This window comes from Sphaerodactylus townsendi, linkage group LG06, assembly GCF_021028975.2.
Source record: "Sphaerodactylus townsendi isolate TG3544 linkage group LG06, MPM_Stown_v2.3, whole genome shotgun sequence".
Lineage (NCBI taxonomy): Eukaryota > Metazoa > Chordata > Lepidosauria > Squamata > Sphaerodactylidae > Sphaerodactylus > Sphaerodactylus townsendi.
The window spans coordinates 93,722,827-93,742,135 of record NC_059430.1 but is presented as its reverse complement, the minus strand read 5'-3'; the positions used below and the strand labels follow the sequence as shown (position 1 = coordinate 93,742,135).

The 19,309-nt window shown below is 43.5% G+C and overlaps 2 protein-coding genes across 2 annotated transcripts in view; one reads left to right on the top strand and one right to left on the bottom strand.

The window, feature by feature from the left end:
• The window catches only part of CNKSR1 (connector enhancer of kinase suppressor of Ras 1), a 33,795-nt gene extending 18,653 nt beyond the window's left edge, over window positions 1–15,142 (top strand). Inside the window, exons 10-22 of the mRNA XM_048501607.1 lie at window positions 1,004–1,089; window positions 2,792–2,907; window positions 3,560–3,750; window positions 3,977–3,980; window positions 5,300–5,326; window positions 5,499–5,671; window positions 6,538–6,614; window positions 7,171–7,242; window positions 8,344–8,417; window positions 9,088–9,152; window positions 9,693–9,819; window positions 11,723–11,904; window positions 12,842–15,142. Of these exons, the coding sequence (XP_048357564.1) occupies window positions 1,004–1,089; window positions 2,792–2,907; window positions 3,560–3,750; window positions 3,977–3,980; window positions 5,300–5,326; window positions 5,499–5,671; window positions 6,538–6,614; window positions 7,171–7,242; window positions 8,344–8,417; window positions 9,088–9,152; window positions 9,693–9,819; window positions 11,723–11,904; window positions 12,842–13,048 (1,401 nt within the window). The 3' untranslated portion in view covers window positions 13,049–15,142. The remainder of the gene's footprint in view (window positions 1–1,003; window positions 1,090–2,791; window positions 2,908–3,559; window positions 3,751–3,976; window positions 3,981–5,299; window positions 5,327–5,498; window positions 5,672–6,537; window positions 6,615–7,170; window positions 7,243–8,343; window positions 8,418–9,087; window positions 9,153–9,692; window positions 9,820–11,722; window positions 11,905–12,841) is intronic.
• A 3,073-nt stretch (window positions 15,143–18,215) lies between these two features.
• On the bottom strand, window positions 18,216–18,815 carry LOC125435407 (claudin-7-like). The gene has a single exon (XM_048501606.1). The coding sequence runs from the start codon at window positions 18,813–18,815 to the stop codon at window positions 18,216–18,218; it is 600 nt and encodes a 199-aa protein (XP_048357563.1).
• Window positions 18,816–19,309: the final 494 nt, after the last annotated feature.

Sequence of the window (19,309 nt, the reverse complement as noted above, 5' to 3'; positions counted from 1 at the left end):
TGTCACTCTCAAAGCCAAGGAATGTCCCTTCGCTACTGGTGGAGAAATCGAGAGCGGGGTGCGGTGGGCTGCTTTCACTTTCAAACCCGTAAAACATCCCCTCGCTCTCACGTGAGGGAGGCGGGGGCAGAGGACTGGCCATGACAGAAACATTTATGTGTCCTTCACTACATATCACGTGGTTGCCCCTGATTACTCCCTTTTCCCTTATTTTTTCTTCATTAAACAATATGAGAAGATGGGAGTCACTGAGACAATAATGTTAGGAAAAGATGAAGGCAAAAGGAAAAGAAGACAACCTAACATGAGATGGATTGTCTCAATGGAGGAAGTCGAGTGCTTCATTTTGTGATACCTGAAGACAGCAGTTAACAATAGGACATTTAGGAAGTCATTAGTTCAGAGGGTCACCATGAGTAGGAAGTGGCTTGATGGCATTTAGCACGCACACACAAATAATAACATTTGCCTTTTACTTCCAAGCCTAGTCATACCACAGTGTAGAGCGGGTTGGCCAGCTTAAGCAGCACATTCTGTAGCTACAGATGGGGTGTGTGTTAAACAGTCAGGAGGACATCTAGTGTTTTGCAGTGGTTAGAGCAGCAGATGAGGATCCGCAGATCTTAACATGTGCTTTGCTGTGGAAGCTTGAAAGGTAATCTTGAGGCGGTCACATATATTCAGCCAACTTATCTCATAGAGTGATTGTGAGAATAAAATGGAGAAGGGGAGAATGTTGTAAGCCAGTTTGGGTCCCCACTGGGGAGAAAGATGGGAAATAAATGAAGTAAATCAATACATTTGTGTGTCCCAGAAACTCACCTTCAGATTTACTTGTGACTCATCTCACTCTGCCCCTCCCTTGCTCTCAGACTCTTCCCCTTCAGTTTCATCTCTGACTCAACTGTAAGCTGATGGCATCATCTCTATCTTACATGAGTGAGGCATTGCCATTTACCTGTGAAGCAATTGACACCTTCTGCTTTGTCTGTTTGCTTTGCAGCCGGAAGACTGCTTCTCAGATACCACAGAATCCCTAAGCTTGAGGAGTGATGAGTCTCCAACCAGCTCTGTTTCCCTGTCTTCCAGGTGGGCCGTCCCGGTGCTTGCTGGCTTTCTGCTTATGGACTCTCGCAGGTGGCAGCGTTTAAGATCTGGGCCCAGGGCAATTTTGTGTTCTGCTTTTCAGTAGAAATCTGTAATCGGCAGAATAGTGCAGGGTGGCAGCTTTGTTTTGATCACAAGTAGCATCAAGGCAGAATACAGGTGGTCAGTGGTTAATTAGGGAAAGGAGGGGGGTCCGCTTCAATATAGCATTTTATAGGGGTGTAAAACTTAACGTTTGGTTTTGTTATCTGTTTCACTGACTTCTGGGGCTGCAATTTGAAGGGAAAAGCTGATGTGGGGGAAGGGGACCTTTTAAAACTGCTGTCATGGGTTTTCCGGGCTGTGTGGCCATGGTCTGGTAGCTTTTGCTCCTAATGTTTCACCTGCATGTATGGCTGGCAGGTGGAACATTAGAAGCAAAAACTACCAGACCACGGCTACACAGTCCAGAAAACCCACAACAGCCAGTTGATTCTGGCCATGAAAATCTTCGACAATACATTAGACTTTGTTAACCTTTGCACTTCATGCTGCCTTCCACCCCAAAATTACCTCTCTTGATGCGACTTTTAGCCTACAAAATAAAGTCTAACAAGTTATTCAGCACTTGGACTCCCCCTCCCCTTGACCACTAATTCTTTGAGTGAGAATCTTCATGTTTAATCTATGTGTTGTTTTTGCATTCCAGGCACATAGGTAAGATTCTTTTTATTCAAGCTGAGGTGTTCATAAAGCCCATATAATGCCATCCCCGTGGCTTTAGCCAGACAGCAGCTTATGGCAATGTGTCGTGGAGCTGGTTGAACTCATTGTGATCTGCCACATTAAAGCAATAATTTTTTTAAAAAAAATGTAGGCCTGCACAAGTGTGATACTTCAGAAGGCATCCTATCAGAGATTTGACTTCATCTACGTTCTTCTGTAGCCAAATTCCATAGGCTGGGAGAGTTTTTGTACAGCTCTATTTCAGGACCGTTGCTACATTAGGAGCATACATCAGAATATTTGAATGCATACGGGAAGTTGCTGCTGATGTCATGCTCTGCTCATACTTTCAGTAGAACTGCAAAGGGTGATGTTGGAACTTGCCCAGAGATGGGACTTCCTCTCAGGCTCAGTAAGAAGAGCACAGTATCTCTTGGAGAAATCATTAACCTCTTTCTTACATGACAGAATAGTCACGCTGAAGTTTCCCAAGAATAACCTTCTTCTTTCTAAAGAGCCATTATCTCATCCAAATTACTAGCATTTTTTTGATGGTACTTGTGAAGAAAAGCCTGGATTCTTCCTCCCTGTACTTGGCTAGTATTGAACAAGAATAGTAGAAAACCTTTGAAAAGCAGTAGGGTAGAAACTGCAATAGAATTACTTTCCTGGTAGCACTGCTCAGGAGTGTTCAGGTGGCAGACTGGTGATGCAGCATCTTTTAGGGTGTGACACAAACTGTAGAAGGGCATTGTGGCAGTTCTCTCTGTACAGATCTTCGAGTCAGCATATCTAGACGGTATCTGCTGTCTGAATTGGTACTGATTTAAGAAAACAAGAACTGTGGATTTGCCCTCACTGGGCTGATGTCCCAAATGTCTGGAACATGGAATTCTAGGGAGCTAAAACAGCATCTGACAAAGATAGCAAGTTGAATATTGAGGGATTCTTTTTTTTCTTTCCTCCCGCCTTTCCCTAGAAGCATGGCTGCTGAACTGGAAGAGAGTGATGTGGCATTAGACTTCCCTGCTGCAGAAGAAGAGCAGGAGGGAATGGCTTCAGGTCACATAGTTGAAGAGAAACTTCCTGATACAGGTAAGGGCTTGGGAACTGGGTCTCTCCAGTGGAGAACAGTAAGTCATTGCAGTGTGTCAAAGTTTACTCTGCTGTTATCCTAATTCCATGTTGGGCATGGAAGACATTTTTGCTGACCATAATTATGGGATGGTTTGCCTCAGTCTGACATGGCTGTGGCTTCTATTGTCCAACTTATGCATACAAAGATGAGCACTGAAAACTCCATGCTCTTGGGCTGGATTCAGATCTCACCATCAACCACAGTTTATAAATTGTTGCTTATCCACCCCCACCCGTCATTTGGTTGTAATGTGGAAACAGAAATGGTGTGACAAACTGGAATCTGTTGGGAAGACATTCTCCTCTTAGGTGAAAAGAGCCAGTCAAACTGAGTGTAATACTTGGATTTGTAACTTAAGTCTGATATACCAAACTGTGTTTATAGCATAATCTGTAGTTTAAACAAACTACAGTTTATTTTGATATTTGAACGCAGTCGTACACAGAATCCCTTGTTACTGGTACACCCTGGTAGAAATCTTTCTTCAACTCCTTGCCTTCTGTATGCATTTGCACTTCAAGCACACCACTGAAGCCAAATGTTCTTTCAATACCAATTGGTTGTTTGTTTTGACTGACTGAATGCTGATTTTGACTCCACACCAACCAGGAGCAACCATAGACCCTATACTGGAAGACCAGAGTCCCAGGACAGACTCCAAGGAACACAAAAAAACCCCAGATGCTGCCACACCTACCAAACCCAGTACCCTGGAGCTTAGATCTCTGGAATCTACAAACCCTGGGAATGGATTTATCAGGGGAAGTACAGGTGTGGGATCTGCTGGTTCATCCAGAGAGGTGAGAGCTGAATAATTACATTAAGATCTACCATGTTACTTTCACCTAAGGATCTGAGACAGAGATTTATTTATTTAAAACATATATTGGCTATCTTTTTGCCTTGTGGAACTCAAGGTGACTTAATGGTAAAGGTAAAGATAGACACTTGTGCAAGCACTGGGTTATTACTGACCCATGGGGTGACATCACATCACAACGTATACTAGGCAGACTGTGTTTACAGGGTGGTTAGCTACTGTAGGGAGAGTTCAAAAGTGATACACATTTTTATAGTCCAGTTTTGTCTCCTTTACCTTTCCTTCCTTCAGCTTTGATCATCACCATGTTTCTCCTTTTCCAGGACTCTGCCAAGATGAGGCACTTTATGCAGCTGTCCTGCTTTCTGTCCAGTTCCCTCAATATTATTTACTTCCACTTCCCACCCCAATAGCCCACACTCCCTCCTAAGTGCTATGATACCAATTCAGGGCCCATCCTCCCACAATTCCCAGTCACCTCTGCCCATTTCCTCAAGCCTCATTTGTCTTTCCTTCCTCCAGTTTCTCAATCTGTTGCCAGCTCTGCTGTTCTTATCCCCTTCAGCCTCCTGGGGCTTCTTCCCTTTGTGAATTATTAATCCCAGCCAAGTGAGCGATATTCCCCTCCCTCACAGAAGCTGGACTATAGGCTTTCTTTTTTTCCTGAGCAAGTATTTTAGGCCACCACACCACCTCAGCAGTGGATGTCAGAGGCTTCCTCAACCATGAGCATGACAAAATGGGCCACAATACACATTATATTTTTGAGCCCAGTCTGGGTTCCTTGTGTAGCTTAAAAATGGGATACAACTCCCCTTGGTCTGTTTCAGGTTGGAACAACTGAATTGGGAAAGCAACTGCTCCCCCACTCCATGAACCCTGTAGGCCTACTGCTGCTATGTGGCTGTAGGGAGGGCATGTTGAGTGTGTAATCTGGCCCACCAAAGATAACATTCAAGATCATTATTTATAATTTCCTGGACCTGATCTCATTGGTGTATCTTCAAGCAGGAGTCTCCAGTGTGGCACCCATGGGCACTGTGGCACCTGCTAACACCTTTTCTGGTGCCTACAAAGTGTTTTTAGAAAGTGAGTAGGGCCAAGTGCCCAGAGCTTCTGATTGCACAACCAGTCAAATCTCCAGTGGCCAAACTGAAGTGTTGTTTTGACAGCAGCTGCCTCAACACTTTTCTTTCTCTCATTCCCCTTTCCCAGAGTATTGTTTAAAATTACTCCTCTTGTCTCCTGTACTTGGAATTCCTCTGTGTTTGTGTGCCACTCCACTTTCTATGGTGGCCATTTTGTGGTTGTGTCCATCACCCTGTGTCAGAATTCCACAGGCTCAGAAAAGTTGAGGGTTCCTATTTTTAAAGCATGGTGATTTGGGAAGGGGTGCCTATTCCAGTAGGATTTTTCCATGGGTTCTTGTTTTGTGGAGTGAAATGGAATTACTTAATTTCTACTTGTGTTTAAACTGGCCATTAAAATTGTGTGGCTCTTTCGGCTCTGGCTTAATATCTCTAGGGCAGTGATTGAATATCGACGGTATCAAAAAAGCACAGGAACATTCACCTGCTCATTCCTCAGTTTCACAAAGGGGGGGGCACCTGCATGCAAGCACTTTTCTTTCTTTTAAGTGCCCGCTTGTACCAATTGAAATCTTTGCACCAAACTGCAATGCGCTTATTCATCCGCAGCCACTCATCTTGCTTGTTTGTTTTGGATCAGGAATGGCTACCCGGCTGAGCCGACGACGGATCTCCTGTCAGGATCTGGGGCAGGTGGATTGCGATGGTTGGCTCCTGAAGAAGAAAGACCATGTGGGCTTCATGGCCCAGAAATGGAAGCGGTTCTGGTTTGTGCTGAAAGGACAAACCCTCTACTGGTACAGCAGTCCCAATGTGAGTTGCCAATAATTGTGAGGGAGCCAGTGTTACAGCTCATGCAAATGTTGGTAGAGTTTTTCACACGAATTGTAAACTCTTGCTTGAAATGCACTTTTGATCTGCCACAGTCGCAATTTGTCTTGCTCTGACCAGCAACATGCGGTGCCTCTGTGTCCCAGGCAGAAGTCTTTCACATCATCTGTTACCTGATCTGTTGAAGTGGAAGAGCCAGGGATTGAACCTGGGACCTTCTGCATGCCAAGCAGGTGCCAGAGAAGTAGCTGGGCCAGAGTGCATCGGGGGGGGGGGCGCCACAGGGGGAGGGGAGGGGGGAATTTTCTGCCCCCCCACGTGACCCAAAGCCATGCGCCCGGTGCGAGGCACATACCCCGTCCCCTGGTAGCTCTGCGACTGGCAGGTGCTCTACCAGCCTAGAACCCATAACTCCTCAATGTGATGCATATTTTTGCATTCCCAGTCCGGAATCCCTAGTCCTGCCACCACTGTGCTCTTCAAAGTTGTCCAACCATGCTTGAACATAATTTTTTTCTGCCAGGGTGCTGTTTTTGCTGGCAGTGGAGACCAATTCTGCTGGATAAACATACCTTTTTTTCCTATCTCTTCAACTCTGTGTGTTTTGTTGTTACCAAGATCTGGGATAGTGCACAGATCTTCCCAGCCAAGATCAGAAAACAGGGCAAAACATCAGGACAGGTTATAACATCTTGGGGACTCCTGAAGCTGCTTCTTGTTTTTCTTGGCTGTGGAGACCTGGCAGCATTCCAGAGCTTCGCAGTTCAAGTGTCAGCAAGCTGAACCGTTCGGTATGTGTGAAATGCTGCTCTGTTTTTCCCTCCCCCCATTCTCACTCCCAACCCTAGGACGACTTGCAGGGCCCTGATCTCAACACACCCCACCATGTCCCAAGTGCTGCACTGCAGAGCAGGAAAAAGAAATAGTATGTATTGTTTAGCTTAGTGAGTGGTTTCTCGAGGCTTTCTGCCAGAGCGGTTGTCCCAGAAAAACAAAATGAGTGCATAGGGTCCACTCATGAGAGGGGGAACAGTGACAGTAGAAGGGTGAAGTGGTTAGTACACACCTGTATCCTAAATATCTGGGTTTAGAATCCTCCCTACCCAAAGCTATGGAACCTCAGTCCCAAGGGAATCTCTGAGCCAGTCACACACACTCAGTCTAAGCTCCCTCATGGAGTTATTCTTGTAGGGATAAAATGGGGAACAGAAAATGATGTTGTAAGATGCTTTTGGTCCCCACTGTTGGAGAAAACGAGGTATGCATACATAAGTATTTCCTGGTTCATCCCTGTGGGGCTTCCATATGCCATTGATGAGGCACTTAGAAAGAGGGTGAGAGGCCTTCAGGTTCCTAGGTTAGCTGCTCATTTTTGAGCCCTTGGCACACAATCGTAGACATACAGATTTCTGGCCAGACCTCCTTATGACTCATTTACAGCAAAGGATCCTGGGAAACTTCTCATTTTCCCCCCTTTTCAGTGTTTTCCAGCTCACACATGAGAAGTACAAGCCCTTCATCTTTGCAGCAGAAACGTTGGCTGACCTAAGCAAGTAAGTAATCATCATGAACCAGCCTTAGTAATCTCAGCTGCCTTGCCCTGCATGTCCCCATGTGGTAATTTCTTCCCTCTCAACAAGCTGTACTTCCAATACTATCTCTGTCTAAGGCATGTTCCACAATGGTCAGGCTTTTTCATTGGCTACCTGAGCTTATAGAACAGCCTCCTAGAAGCAATCGGAAGGACTCCTGGCTTTCTGGCAAGGCTGTAAAACAGAATTATTGTGCAGAACTTTTGCTCAGCCTGGGCAACAGGAGAATACCCTGCTAGTGGGGCATTGCATATTTTTAGATGAGTGACTATTTGTTTTTTGTTTGCATTGTATAACTGTTCTTATATTGTTGTTTCCTGCCAGGGGCCCTGAATAGCTTGGGAGTGAGGCAGGCACATAAACACGTCTAAACAGACAAATGAAGGCATTATGTATAAAGACAGTGTTGTATTTCTCTGCAAAAGGCATCTGATCTCCTGAAGATGCAACTTTGCTGGGTGGAGCAGCACATTCCAGCTGCCTTTGTCAAAGGGAGGGTAGCAGCAGTCAGACATCATTGTGCCTAGGCTTAGTGCCAGTGGAGCATTCCCCTTTCCCAGAGTGTTGTCTATTTTCCCAGAGCCTCCAAGTCAGCCTCCAAGCCCCAGCTAGACACCCTTCCTTTGGGGTTGGGCCCCCATCTCATGCAGGACAGCAAGAACCCCCCTCTTCACTAATTGGTGTTTTGAGAACTATATTTGGTGTTGGATTTTAAGTGGTGAAAGAGAAGGGTGGATCTCCTTGGAATTCTTCCTGGGAATTTGCAGAAGAGCTGAAGAAATCAAGGAAATATCTGTTACCATCTGTTTATGTGCATTGCTGTCACATTCTTTGATATGGGAGAAGTAATTATCGTGTAAATTCCAAAGCAATATTTTGTGGTTATGAAGTAATTCAAACAGAGATGGAGAGGAAAAGCTGTAGAAAAGGGAGGATCAAGTTTGGGTGGAGGCTTTCTTTCACAGTTCTCATGTACAAAGCCAGAATAGTGAGAGTACTGGGGAACTGAAGTCTGATTTTCGGGGGAACCTAAAATGTTCTGGGTTTCTTTCCCCCTTCCAGGTGGGTTAGTAGTTTAATAACATCAATGATGAAGTACCTGCCGGTCTCTAAACCTGGTCCTCATAACGAAGAAGGTAGGTTTTGGTGAGGGCATCTATTTCATTGAGCCAACACTTCACACTTTAATGCTTCAAGGTGATTGAGATCTGATTCACATAGGCAGGGAAATAAAGGGGAATGCTAAGTGGGTGAAAGATCACATTTTGGAATTGCCCCCATGTTAAAAATTCTCTGTAGACAAACCATTAATACAGCAAGCTGGTTTTATCCCTCCCTCCCTTTCCCTGTCAGGAAGCTTTTCAAGTTACATGAGGAGGTTGATACAATGGAATATTCAAATCTGAAGCCTGATGTGGTACAGTCTATTCTGCTACCTTTGGTCTCTGCCACCATATTGCCCCATCTTTCTTCATTTTAACATTGGCATCACTCCCAGTAAAGGTCCTGTCAAACAGCCTGGATCTAGAATTCAACTTAAAGGTGCAGGATCTAGCAAGATTTCTGTGTATCCATTTACAAATCAGACATGTTTCAGACTGGTTGTTTTTTTTTCACAGGGGTCGCCTAAGACTCTCTGCATCAGTGTTCTCCATCTGTAAAATGGATAAATGTTAGAGTTGGGGGTCACCACAACATGAGGAACTGTATTAAAGGGCATTAGGCATTAGGAAGGTTGAGAACCACTGTCCTACAACAAAAGAAACCTCTGTTCTTATGGTCCAACCCACTCACTTTTTTCTCCAGATTGCTACAGTGAAACGGAAGCAGAAGATCATGAAGATGACTCGCCAAGACCTGGCTTTGATGGGGTGAGCATCTTACTGCCTTCATCAATAGAATTCTTGGGGGGGGGGCGGGGGCGTGATTAGCTTTTCTTTTAGCCACAAGTGTGTTAAATTCTGTCTTACCCCGTTTCTTAGATTTACGAAATACGTCATTTTGAGAAAAGAAATTAATAATACTTGAAATTGGGTTCACTTAATAAAATGGATTTGGGACAGGCCAAAACACGAACTACTTTGCTCAGAATTTTAAAGTCTGGAATTTGTGCCATAGCATGTGGTGATAGCCACTAATTTGGGTAGCTATAAATGGGGATTTGGGCACATTTTATGGAAGACAGATCCATCGTTAGCAATTAGGCATAATGGCTGAATGGAACTTCCATGATCAGAGGCAGTGTACCTCTGAATATCAGTTATTGGAGAGACTGTAGCAGGAAACCTTTGTGCTGCTTGTGGATTTCCTAGGGGACGCTGACCAGTTATTGTGAGAAACAGGATTGACATTTGATCTGATCCAGCAAGGCTCTCCTTGTACATCCCTAAAAATTTATTTTTTCCCAACAGCTGAAACAGAGGGAATTGGAAAGAGACCAACTGCTAACAGGGAGCTTTGAATCCCCAAGAGGAAGTCCCCTTGGCAGCCCACTCTCAAGGCAAAAAGCAAATGGGAGTCCAACATCTTCTTCCCCAGGTGAGTTCACTCATCTTTACAAGTGAAAGGGATAAATGGAAGCTCAAATGCTGAGGATCATGAAAGGTCTGCAACAGACACCCAGAGCTTAAGTAGCATAATCGAAAAGTCCAGATTGTATAATCAGAAAGGACCCATTTTTGTTGGGAAGGAGAAATGTGCAGGATACTTTTATATTGGGATTAGTGCACCTTGAGATGGTAAATCTGTGTCTGGGAGACGCTATTTCAACTGACAGGAGTTTTCTGGCCAAATGTTTCTCCATATGAAACAATTCCTTCCACACATAAAGCTGGCATGTTAGAAAGAAGGGGACTTGTCTAGCCCTCCAACAGCCAATCAAGAGCCCTAGAAACCTGGGGTGGAAGTTGACTAATGTGGGCTGCACCCCTGGGAACACTTCCACCACACGCCTGCTGCACTGACAGGACTGGCCATGGTGCAGGTGTGATGCCTACAGGTGTCCCAAGGGCTATGGCGGCCACTCTCTGGTGTTTGCCCCCTCTGCTGGGATAAGTGCCCTGGGGAAGGCAAATCTGCCAGCGCGGACCCATGCCATCTCTCCAAGCCCCACCTCCTTTGGACTGAGCCATAACTGATGCAACATTTTCCTCTCTCTGTGGGACGAATGTGTTTGGATGCCTGTGATCCCCACACTGCTATCTGTGAACCCCGCATTGCTAATTCAAACACAAGTTTTCTGTCTGGGTGAGAAATATTCCAAATATTTTAAAAGGGCCACTTTGCTTCATCCCAACTCCTGGAGATGGTCTACAGCAGCATCTGCAGTTCAAAATCAATGAGGGAAACCCCCAATGAGGAAAGATGCGATGTTGCAGTACTAGCCAAAGTAGCTTCTTGGAGGTCCAGAGGTCAACACCCCAATGGGAAAGAGATTCTGCTGATGATGTGAGAATAGCATATCAGTTAAGGAGGGGCTGTGAAGAGCTTTAGAAGTCAATATGAAAGCAAAATGTACCTCTGTAGTATTTCACACAATACCCTGTCATGCCTAAGAGTGTCTACAAACTGATTTTACTGTGTCAAACTGCAGAGGCAGACTGACAGTTTGCACTCCATTGAAAAAAATTAAAAGAAAGAAAAATGACCCTGGTCATTAGACATCTAGGTTAGATCCTAGAGCCCTGTCGTTTTTCTCCCTTGCTGTTCTTCATCAAAAGGCCTTGCCCCAGTGAGGAAGGCCCCTCCTATTTTGAAGATCGAGTGTAAGCTATTGTTTTGATTGATACCATTTGTATACCACTAGTGTGGCAAGTGCTTTCTGGAGTGTTGCTCCCTTCCTGAGGAGTTTACAAATGAAAACTTGACCTGAGCTTGGTGGGTCTGAGGGGGCGGGGAGGAGAGGGAGAGAACCAGGTGTACACTTCCTGTACAGGTTCTTGAGCTGTCCTCTCTTGCCAACCTGTTTTTCTAGGCACCCACCTGCTGTCAGTTCTGCAAAGCAGAATTCACCTGACTGTAGCATGTGCTGGCTGACTTCAAGGCAGATAATGCCACTTTTATGCAAGAGTGGGATTTTTAAAGTTCCTGTTTCGTAAGGAGTAGAGTCCCTTTTTATAGTACTTTTTTTTGCATATAGTACTTTGCATAATGCCTAGATACATGTAAGAAGGGTGTTCATTACAATTCGTAACAAGCATAAAGCTATGTTTCACCCTGTATTTTTTCATTCTAATTTATAAGAAATCTTTTAAACACTCTACATAGTCTCAGGATTCTGTACAACCTGCAAGCTTTTAAACCAGAGACTAAATGCATGCTGTGTTGACTGCTGACAGAGTTCTTGCTTCCAGGCACCATTATCCCACCCATTCTTAAAGACTTGGCCCTGCTCCCACACGCCTTTCCCTTTGCTTACGGCTTTGAACATGTCTTTGAACAGACCCTGCAGAAGAAGAGCTCAAGTCCCTGATCAAGTGTTTGAAGCAAGGGGGCGTCTCTCTCATTGGCAAGCAGCAAACATTCACCCGTGAGCAGTACCGGAAATCTTTCATCAAACGTAACAAGAACCCCGAGATAAATGAGAAGGTGCATCTCATCCGGACCCTTCAAAGTACACTCAAGGCAGGTGGAGTGTAAATTTCATTGGGAAGCCCCCTCTGTTTCTAGGGCAGTTTGGTTCTAAAGTACAACATACAGAACGGTGTAGAGACTAGCATCAATCCAGACCGGGGTGGGGGCAGGTTCAAATCGCTACCAGTTCTAAGGAAATTGTAGGCGGTTTGTATAATATTACTTTTAAAAACTGTAACAAGGCCAAAGGTAAGCTCCCACAAGGTTTGTGGCCTTCAGGATTCCTCTTGTGTTATCTGAAAGCTAGTTAAGTTGCACTGGGGCATTCTATTTGAGCTTTTGGTTGTGTCCCAGCATCCATTGCAGGGAGGTAGGTAATGTCCACAGACTTGAAATTTGGATTCAGTGTTTTTCCATTATGGATCTGCATACTCATCTTTTTTTCTGAATCCTTTGGGCCTTGGGAATGAGCTGAGGCATGTAAAAAAGGTTCCATGCCAAAACCGTACTGTAGGTTTTATAAGATGGCCTGCTTCAGGCCAATTGTTTGGTTAATGATCAGGTTTTTGCCACCCTGGGGAGCACCATTGTGGACCTTCTGCTCAGGGTTGTGAGAACATAGAAGGGGGGCTGGCTGAGCGGTTGTGTCCTTCAGTTGTGAGTCTTGGGCCATAATTAATTGCAGTGTATCTTCCTTCAGCTGTCCTAAGTACAGCAGTATGACTTTAAATATCAGCACCATCCAAGAGTCACTTTCAAAGGACATAATAATTGGGACCCATTTCTATCTTATTATAAAGATGCTAAAACCGCTTATGGCAAATTGGTGGTGGAAGTGGGGATCAGGATCGTTCATATTTTACAAGAGGTCACTTAGACATAATGAAAACCTTGGAAATCTCTGCCCTTTCTTCTGGTCTTCAGTATTTTGTTTTGTTCTAAAAAGCAACCGTTGTATTCAAGTGAGAACGTTCTCTTCCTTCTCTAGGCAAAAACTGCTGAACTCCAAGTTCTTGATACTCTCCTGGATGACTGTGAACTGACCTCTGAGAAATTCAGGCACTGGAAAGTACAAAATCAGGAACTATATCAGGAAATACAAGCATGGTGGGCCCCAATGGTCAGCTATGAAAATGGCGCCAGAACAGACACTTCCTCGACTATCAGCTCCAAAGATGCTGTGGTTACTTTGTAAACTATATTTTCAGGACAGTTGTACTTTGGGGGATAAAGAATCCTTCCCCACAAAGCTCCAGAAGGGTCTACCTCAATCTAGAGAGGAAATTGAATGTCAAAGAACCACATTCCATCCGAGAGGAAGAAAATTTTTGTTCACTCCATCATGGACTTCTTCGGTTTCTTAAAGGGAAGGCAGGGACATCTTGATGGCATGAGAGGAAAAGTGGGTGGGAAGAGAAAGAGAAGGCTCCTCTATATGGATCAACAGGCCAGTTAAAATTGGTGACGTTCACACATGAAGTTGCCTGATGTCAAGTGAGGCCATTGCTCTGTCAAGGTCAGCATTGTCTACTCTGACCGGCAGTGGCTCTCTAGCATGTTAGGCAGAGAGGTCTTTCACACGTCACCTGCTTCCTGATCCTTTTGACTGGAGATATCAAGGACTGAACCTGGGACTGTCCACATGTAAACAAGATGCTCTATTGCTAAGCCACAGCCCTTCTCTGCAAGTTGACTCGCAACTAGTTCTTCCTTCTTCAGCGTTCCTAATTCCCCTTGTGTGTTTCAAGCTGAAACTTTTCCTTAGAAGTACTTGGTTACCAAAGACCTAAAAAGTAAATTGAAGTTTAAAATTTGAAGTGATGATAGTTGCTTCAGGGGCCAGTTTTAATAGGGGCAAGAGTAAAAACATAGACATAAACTTATTTCTTGGGAATTATGCTTAAAATGTATGTATTTAAAAGTCATAATGAAAGGCCTGTTAGAGCAAACAGGTTGTGGTGTTTGAAGTTTTGGATAGGACACATCCCTGGTCTTTCGACTGTGCTCAGCTGACTGAATTTTGAATTCTTAATTCTTAATGTTTGCTACAATATTCACTTGGTGAGTTAGGGTCCAGTTGTATCTTCTTCAATCGACAAAACGAAAGAGGACACCTTTGAATGAAATTTTTGGTCTTTGCTGCTACCTGAGGTTCCGGGATAGAGTCCAGGGAGTTAACACTGAATGTTCTTCTTATGATGCAAGTGCTCTCCCACACAGCCTTGGATTCTTGGCAGTTTCCGGTTGGGTGTCTTTAAAAAAATCTACTTTTGTCTTTCAATTATTAGGTGCCCTACTATTATGTAGACAGCTGATAATCTGTGTCTTCCATAGATGAACTGTATGTGGTAAATTTTTTAGTGAGTATTTATAAGTATACGGTACTGATACTTTATGTTAACATTACATGGTGTAGTGGCTGGTGGGTCAGACTAGGATCTGGGATATCCAGGTCTGAATCTCTGGTCTGCCGTGGAAGCTTGCTAGGTGACTTTGGGCCAGTCACTTATTCTCAGCATAACCTACCTCACAAACTTGTTGTGAGAATAAAATAGAGGATAAAACTACTTTGGTTCCCCATTAAGGAAAGAGTGTACAAATGAAGTAAGTAAAAAAGGGAACACAAAGGAAAATGAAAATAACCAGCTTATGTAAGTGGATCCTCAACAAGTTTGCTCTCTTGTGTGGCTGATATGTTTCCTGGGTCTGTTTGCTTTCCCCCCCACTGCTGCCTTTTGTCCATTTCCCTGGAGACCCTCACAGGTATCATATTTGAGTCTGGAGAGAGCACCTCTTTTAAAATATAGCCTCCCCATCCCAGTCACAGAAAAATGCTAGGTATCTACCTGAGTTTTGCAATTGCCCCTCACAGCATTCATTTTGTGATTGGACCTGTTTCCAATGACAGCCATTTTATAGTGACACTGACCACAACTTTCTCAAAATTTCAGAAGTGCCTACACAGATTCAACATGGTTGAAGATGCTAGTAAGACATAAATGAAAACAAGATATTCCCTTGTTGCCTTTTTACACTTTTAGTGAGATTGAAGACAGAAAAGCATGGCCATGCTCTGTCTACCTAGATGACTCCAAGGCCTGAACTGATGACCTTAAAGATATAGCACAAAGTGACAGGATATGAGCTGATGTCAGCTCTTGCTTTTTAGCTGTTTGACTCAATGATTGTATTACTTTAATTTTGAAGTGAATTGTATTTTTATATTAGCCACTTTGTAGACCTAGAATTAACAAGTTGGTTGTAAATAAAAAATATTTTGTAAAAGTTACATCTTGCATTTTCCTTCTCTAAACTAGTTTACAAACTTGTGATGTTTAAAGCAATAATGCTCAGTAGGATATTTCCCCAAATAGTAATAACCTGATATTGAATGGTGTTATTCTCCTTGGCTGCTGCCTATAAGTCCATGTAGTCTAGCATGCTATACTTGGAAGACTTGAGTTCGAATCCCCACTATGCCATGAAAGCTTGCTGAGTGGCCTAGGGGCTAATCACGGGGTTGTTGTGGAGGTTGAAACAGATAATATTGTGATCTGCTTTGGATCCCTTTTGGGGAGGGAAGTATGGTGTAAGTTAATTAAATAATCCAGCAATCTCACTTTCTGCTATGGTCAATCATATGCCCATACTGCCTGTTGTGAAGGGGTAGAAAAAACTAGTGACTGTGAAATCGAAATTGGGGGATAAGGTGTGAAGGAGTCAGAAAGTGATGGCAGGAAGCCATTTGAAGGAGGAATCATGTGAAGGAGTCAGAAAATGATGGGAGGAAGCCATTTCTTTTTTTCAAAATTATTCTGTTTCCGCCTCCTCTGGCCACAAAGATGAAATGGCCATTGAGAAGTATTTGCCAGCAACAGCTTGGGAAATTCCTGGAGACTTGTCCCTCTAGTAATATTGTCCAAGATGGAGATCGACAAGCAGCTGTGTGGTAAAAATTCTCTGGTAAAAGGAAGTTTTTCTTTCCTCTGAGAAAATTTGTTTGACAAACAGCACGTAATTCTGTAGTAAGGAGCGGACTGGTAGTTTGTATCTCTTTGTGGGAGTTAGTCCTGGGCCCTCTGCCCAGAAGCTAGAGTCATTGCAACTGATATCATGATTGAGGCTGCTGCATATCAGTGTAATGGGAGCTGGTAAACAGCCATGTGAGTCTAAGGACATTACTCCTCCACTTGTTGAGTAAAATAGCTGATTATTTTTCTTCGCGGGAAGTTCCTACTTACAACATTTCTGGAGTCAAACTTTTTTTATCTCATTGGAAGAAAATGAGCTAGCTTTTGAGGAAGTGAATGAAACTAAAGGGAATGCAAATGTTTTACCTGGGGCAATGGAAGATAAAGACATTGAAGGAAATACTTCGTACAAGCTTTCAGAACTGATGGCCAAAACATTAGAACTTATTTTTGACCCTATGAAAGTAATAAAGGAATATCTTAAGAAACTTACGAAAATAGTCCAAAACTCAGTGACAGAGTGAGCAGAAGCCAATTTCTAATGATTGGCGTTCCACTGCCCAGCTAGAGGGCACACAACTCCTGGGAAAACTAAATGGCAGGCTATTAAACATTTAGTACTTTATTGATGAAGAGCTGTTCTATTGTAGATCTGTTGCAGATCTTGAAACAGACCTTAAAACTGATGTTAACTTTTGAGGACCCAAGAGTTCCTTCCTTGCTGTTAAACCAGAAGTTTAAACTGGAAAGCTAAGGGATTCTTCCAGTGAGGACTTTCATTCACACCAAACTAACTCCTCTTTTGAAAAACGCATGCGTGTTTCCAGACGAAGGGAATTTTGTTTTACCTTATAGCTATGGTGACAACATGGGATCAGCTCAGGAAGGCAGTGAAGCTTTAAAATGCTATTATTTTACCAGAAGCGTGGCAAAACATTTTAGGGACCTGTATGCTAATACAGAGCAGAATGAACCCATAGCTGTTGAGCCTGAAAATTTGCCAGTTTGGTTGCTGGTAGAGCCTACAGAGATGAAGAAACTTATAGAATCCCTAAGACCCGTGAAGGCACCCAGTGTAAATTCAACCCTGGATCTAATAAATATGGATCTAATAAAATATGGATCTAATAAAAAGAAATTCAGAATGGTGGATACCAGTATTAACATCTCTTTTTCCCTAAGGACTGGGGAGCTGTAATGGTTGTCCCAACTTATAAAAAAGACAATAAGGAAGTGCCATCAAATTATAGACAGATCAGCTTAACTTAGCACTATGAGTAAGTTGTTTGCCAGGCACTTGCATTGCAATGGAAGCTTCGGGATTCGATTGAACAGAAGAAGTGGTTGGCTGAAGAACAATCTGGTTTTAGAGAGGGTTGTCCAACTCCTGACCAATGCATAGCTTTAGACCACTTAATTGCAAAGTATTCTTCTAAATCTATCATATCTTTATACTCAGCTTTTACCGATCTTAAATCTGTCTTTGATTCAATCTCCAGAAACACCCTGTGGACCAAACTTAAAGCTTCATATATAGATCTCCTAGTTCTCATATGCTGCCTATATGAAAATACTACTATGTATTAGTTGCAACCAGCAAGGCCAACTTACTGACCTGTAAGAACACATAAGGGGCTTAAACAAGGATGCATATTGGTGCATATGTTATTTAATTTTTATATTAATGATCAGATATCTAAGTAAATGAGAACTCCATCCTCAAACTGCTGGATATTTCCTATTACTCCATGCAGACGAAGCAGTCAAGGACTCCCCTTGGACAGACATTTAGCCTTTATTGCCAAGAAAATTCTTTACAGATCAATTACAATAAATCAAAAGTAATGATCTTTGCAAAAAGACCCAAAACATATTCATGGTATATGAATTCGGTATGCCTTGAGCAAGTCAATTGTTACAAATAACTGGGAGTGATTTTTCAGGCGTCTGGTTCAAGAAACTCACATGTTACAGAAAAAGTAGAAAAGAAGGCAGGAGCTATTTAGAAATTTTATTGGACCAAAGAGGCATGTAATGGGGCAGCAGCCATTAAGCTGCTTACTGCCAAATCTCCTGCACAACTATTGTATGGGGCTCTGTCAGTATTATGACCAATGTCAAGAAGATGGAAAGAATACAATTACAAATTTTAGAGACATACTCTGAGTTCCTTCAAGTGTTTCTAACACTGCTATTCATCTTAAGATTGGTATAGTCATGGTGGAGGTTAAACTAGGCATCACTGAATGTTTACACTGACTGGAACTAATCCTCCCCCCCCCCAGGTGTATCTAACATCTTTGAAAAGTGAAGAAGGGATGGATCATGCCTGGAACCTGCAATATTGTAGGTAGCAACTCTGCCACTGAATCATAGACCCTCTGCTGCTTCTTAATAATCCACATCATAGGGTAGAGATAGATTCCTTAAACAATTGTAGTTCACTCTTTGGAAACTGGTAGCCAGACAGACCCCAGCAAATGTCTCTGCTGCCCCTCCACTCCAACCTAAGTAGAAGCATGTTCCAAGATGGTACTTGTCCTCTTCTGGAACCTGCAAGTTGGTAATGTTAGCTATGATTCTGTATGCCATGTAGGAGGTAGCACAGAGATACACAAGTCCAGACAGCAGGTACAAGAGCCCAGAGACTCCCTCAAGGCAGTTGTTTGAATGTTCAGTCCACCAACGGACCCCAGCATTGGCAAGACCATAGCTCAAGAAGCCAACAAGCAAAGCAGAGACAGTCAGGGCCCTCACCAGCAGAATGGGCCAGGAGACGGCCATCTCTTCCGGAAGAGGTTGGCATACCTTGCCTTGTATGCTGGTCACCTCCACGCAGCTCTCCCAAAGGCCATCACTGAAGGAGACATCTTGAGGGTATCCAGGTCTCTCATGGAACTCTTGCCATTGTGGGGTTACAGTGGCGGCCAGCATCAGGACCCATCCCAGGGGCGCTATGGCCAGTCCCAACAGCATGGTGCATGTTGTCATCCTCCACAAGAAAAGGGACAAAAGCTGGGTTTTGACAAGCTGTGTAAGAGGTCCTCTCCTACATAACCAACACTACTTGTTTCACCTTCTGCAAATTTAGGAATAGTATAGCCATCCAAGTCGCTGCTTATCATCATTTTGGTGCTTCCTGCCCCTTGCCTGCCTGCATAGTCAACATCAAAAGTGGAATTAAAGCCAGTTTGGAAAAGGTATTTGCTTCCTAAAGGGCAAATGAAATGGCACAAATACAACTGAATTCCCTCCACTGAGTTATTCATTAATGCTGATGTTATTCTATTTCTGGACCTCATTCATGACCAGACATAATGAACATTTGCAATCATTAATAAAGCAGGCTGGTCTAGGGCCGGCAGTTTCTCTTGAATGGAAGTACTATGCACAAGTACTATTATATTGAATGGAAGCACCATGCACAAGTACTATTATATTCAATTTATTACAGTCAAAGACCAGCAAATTACAGCCAGGGACCG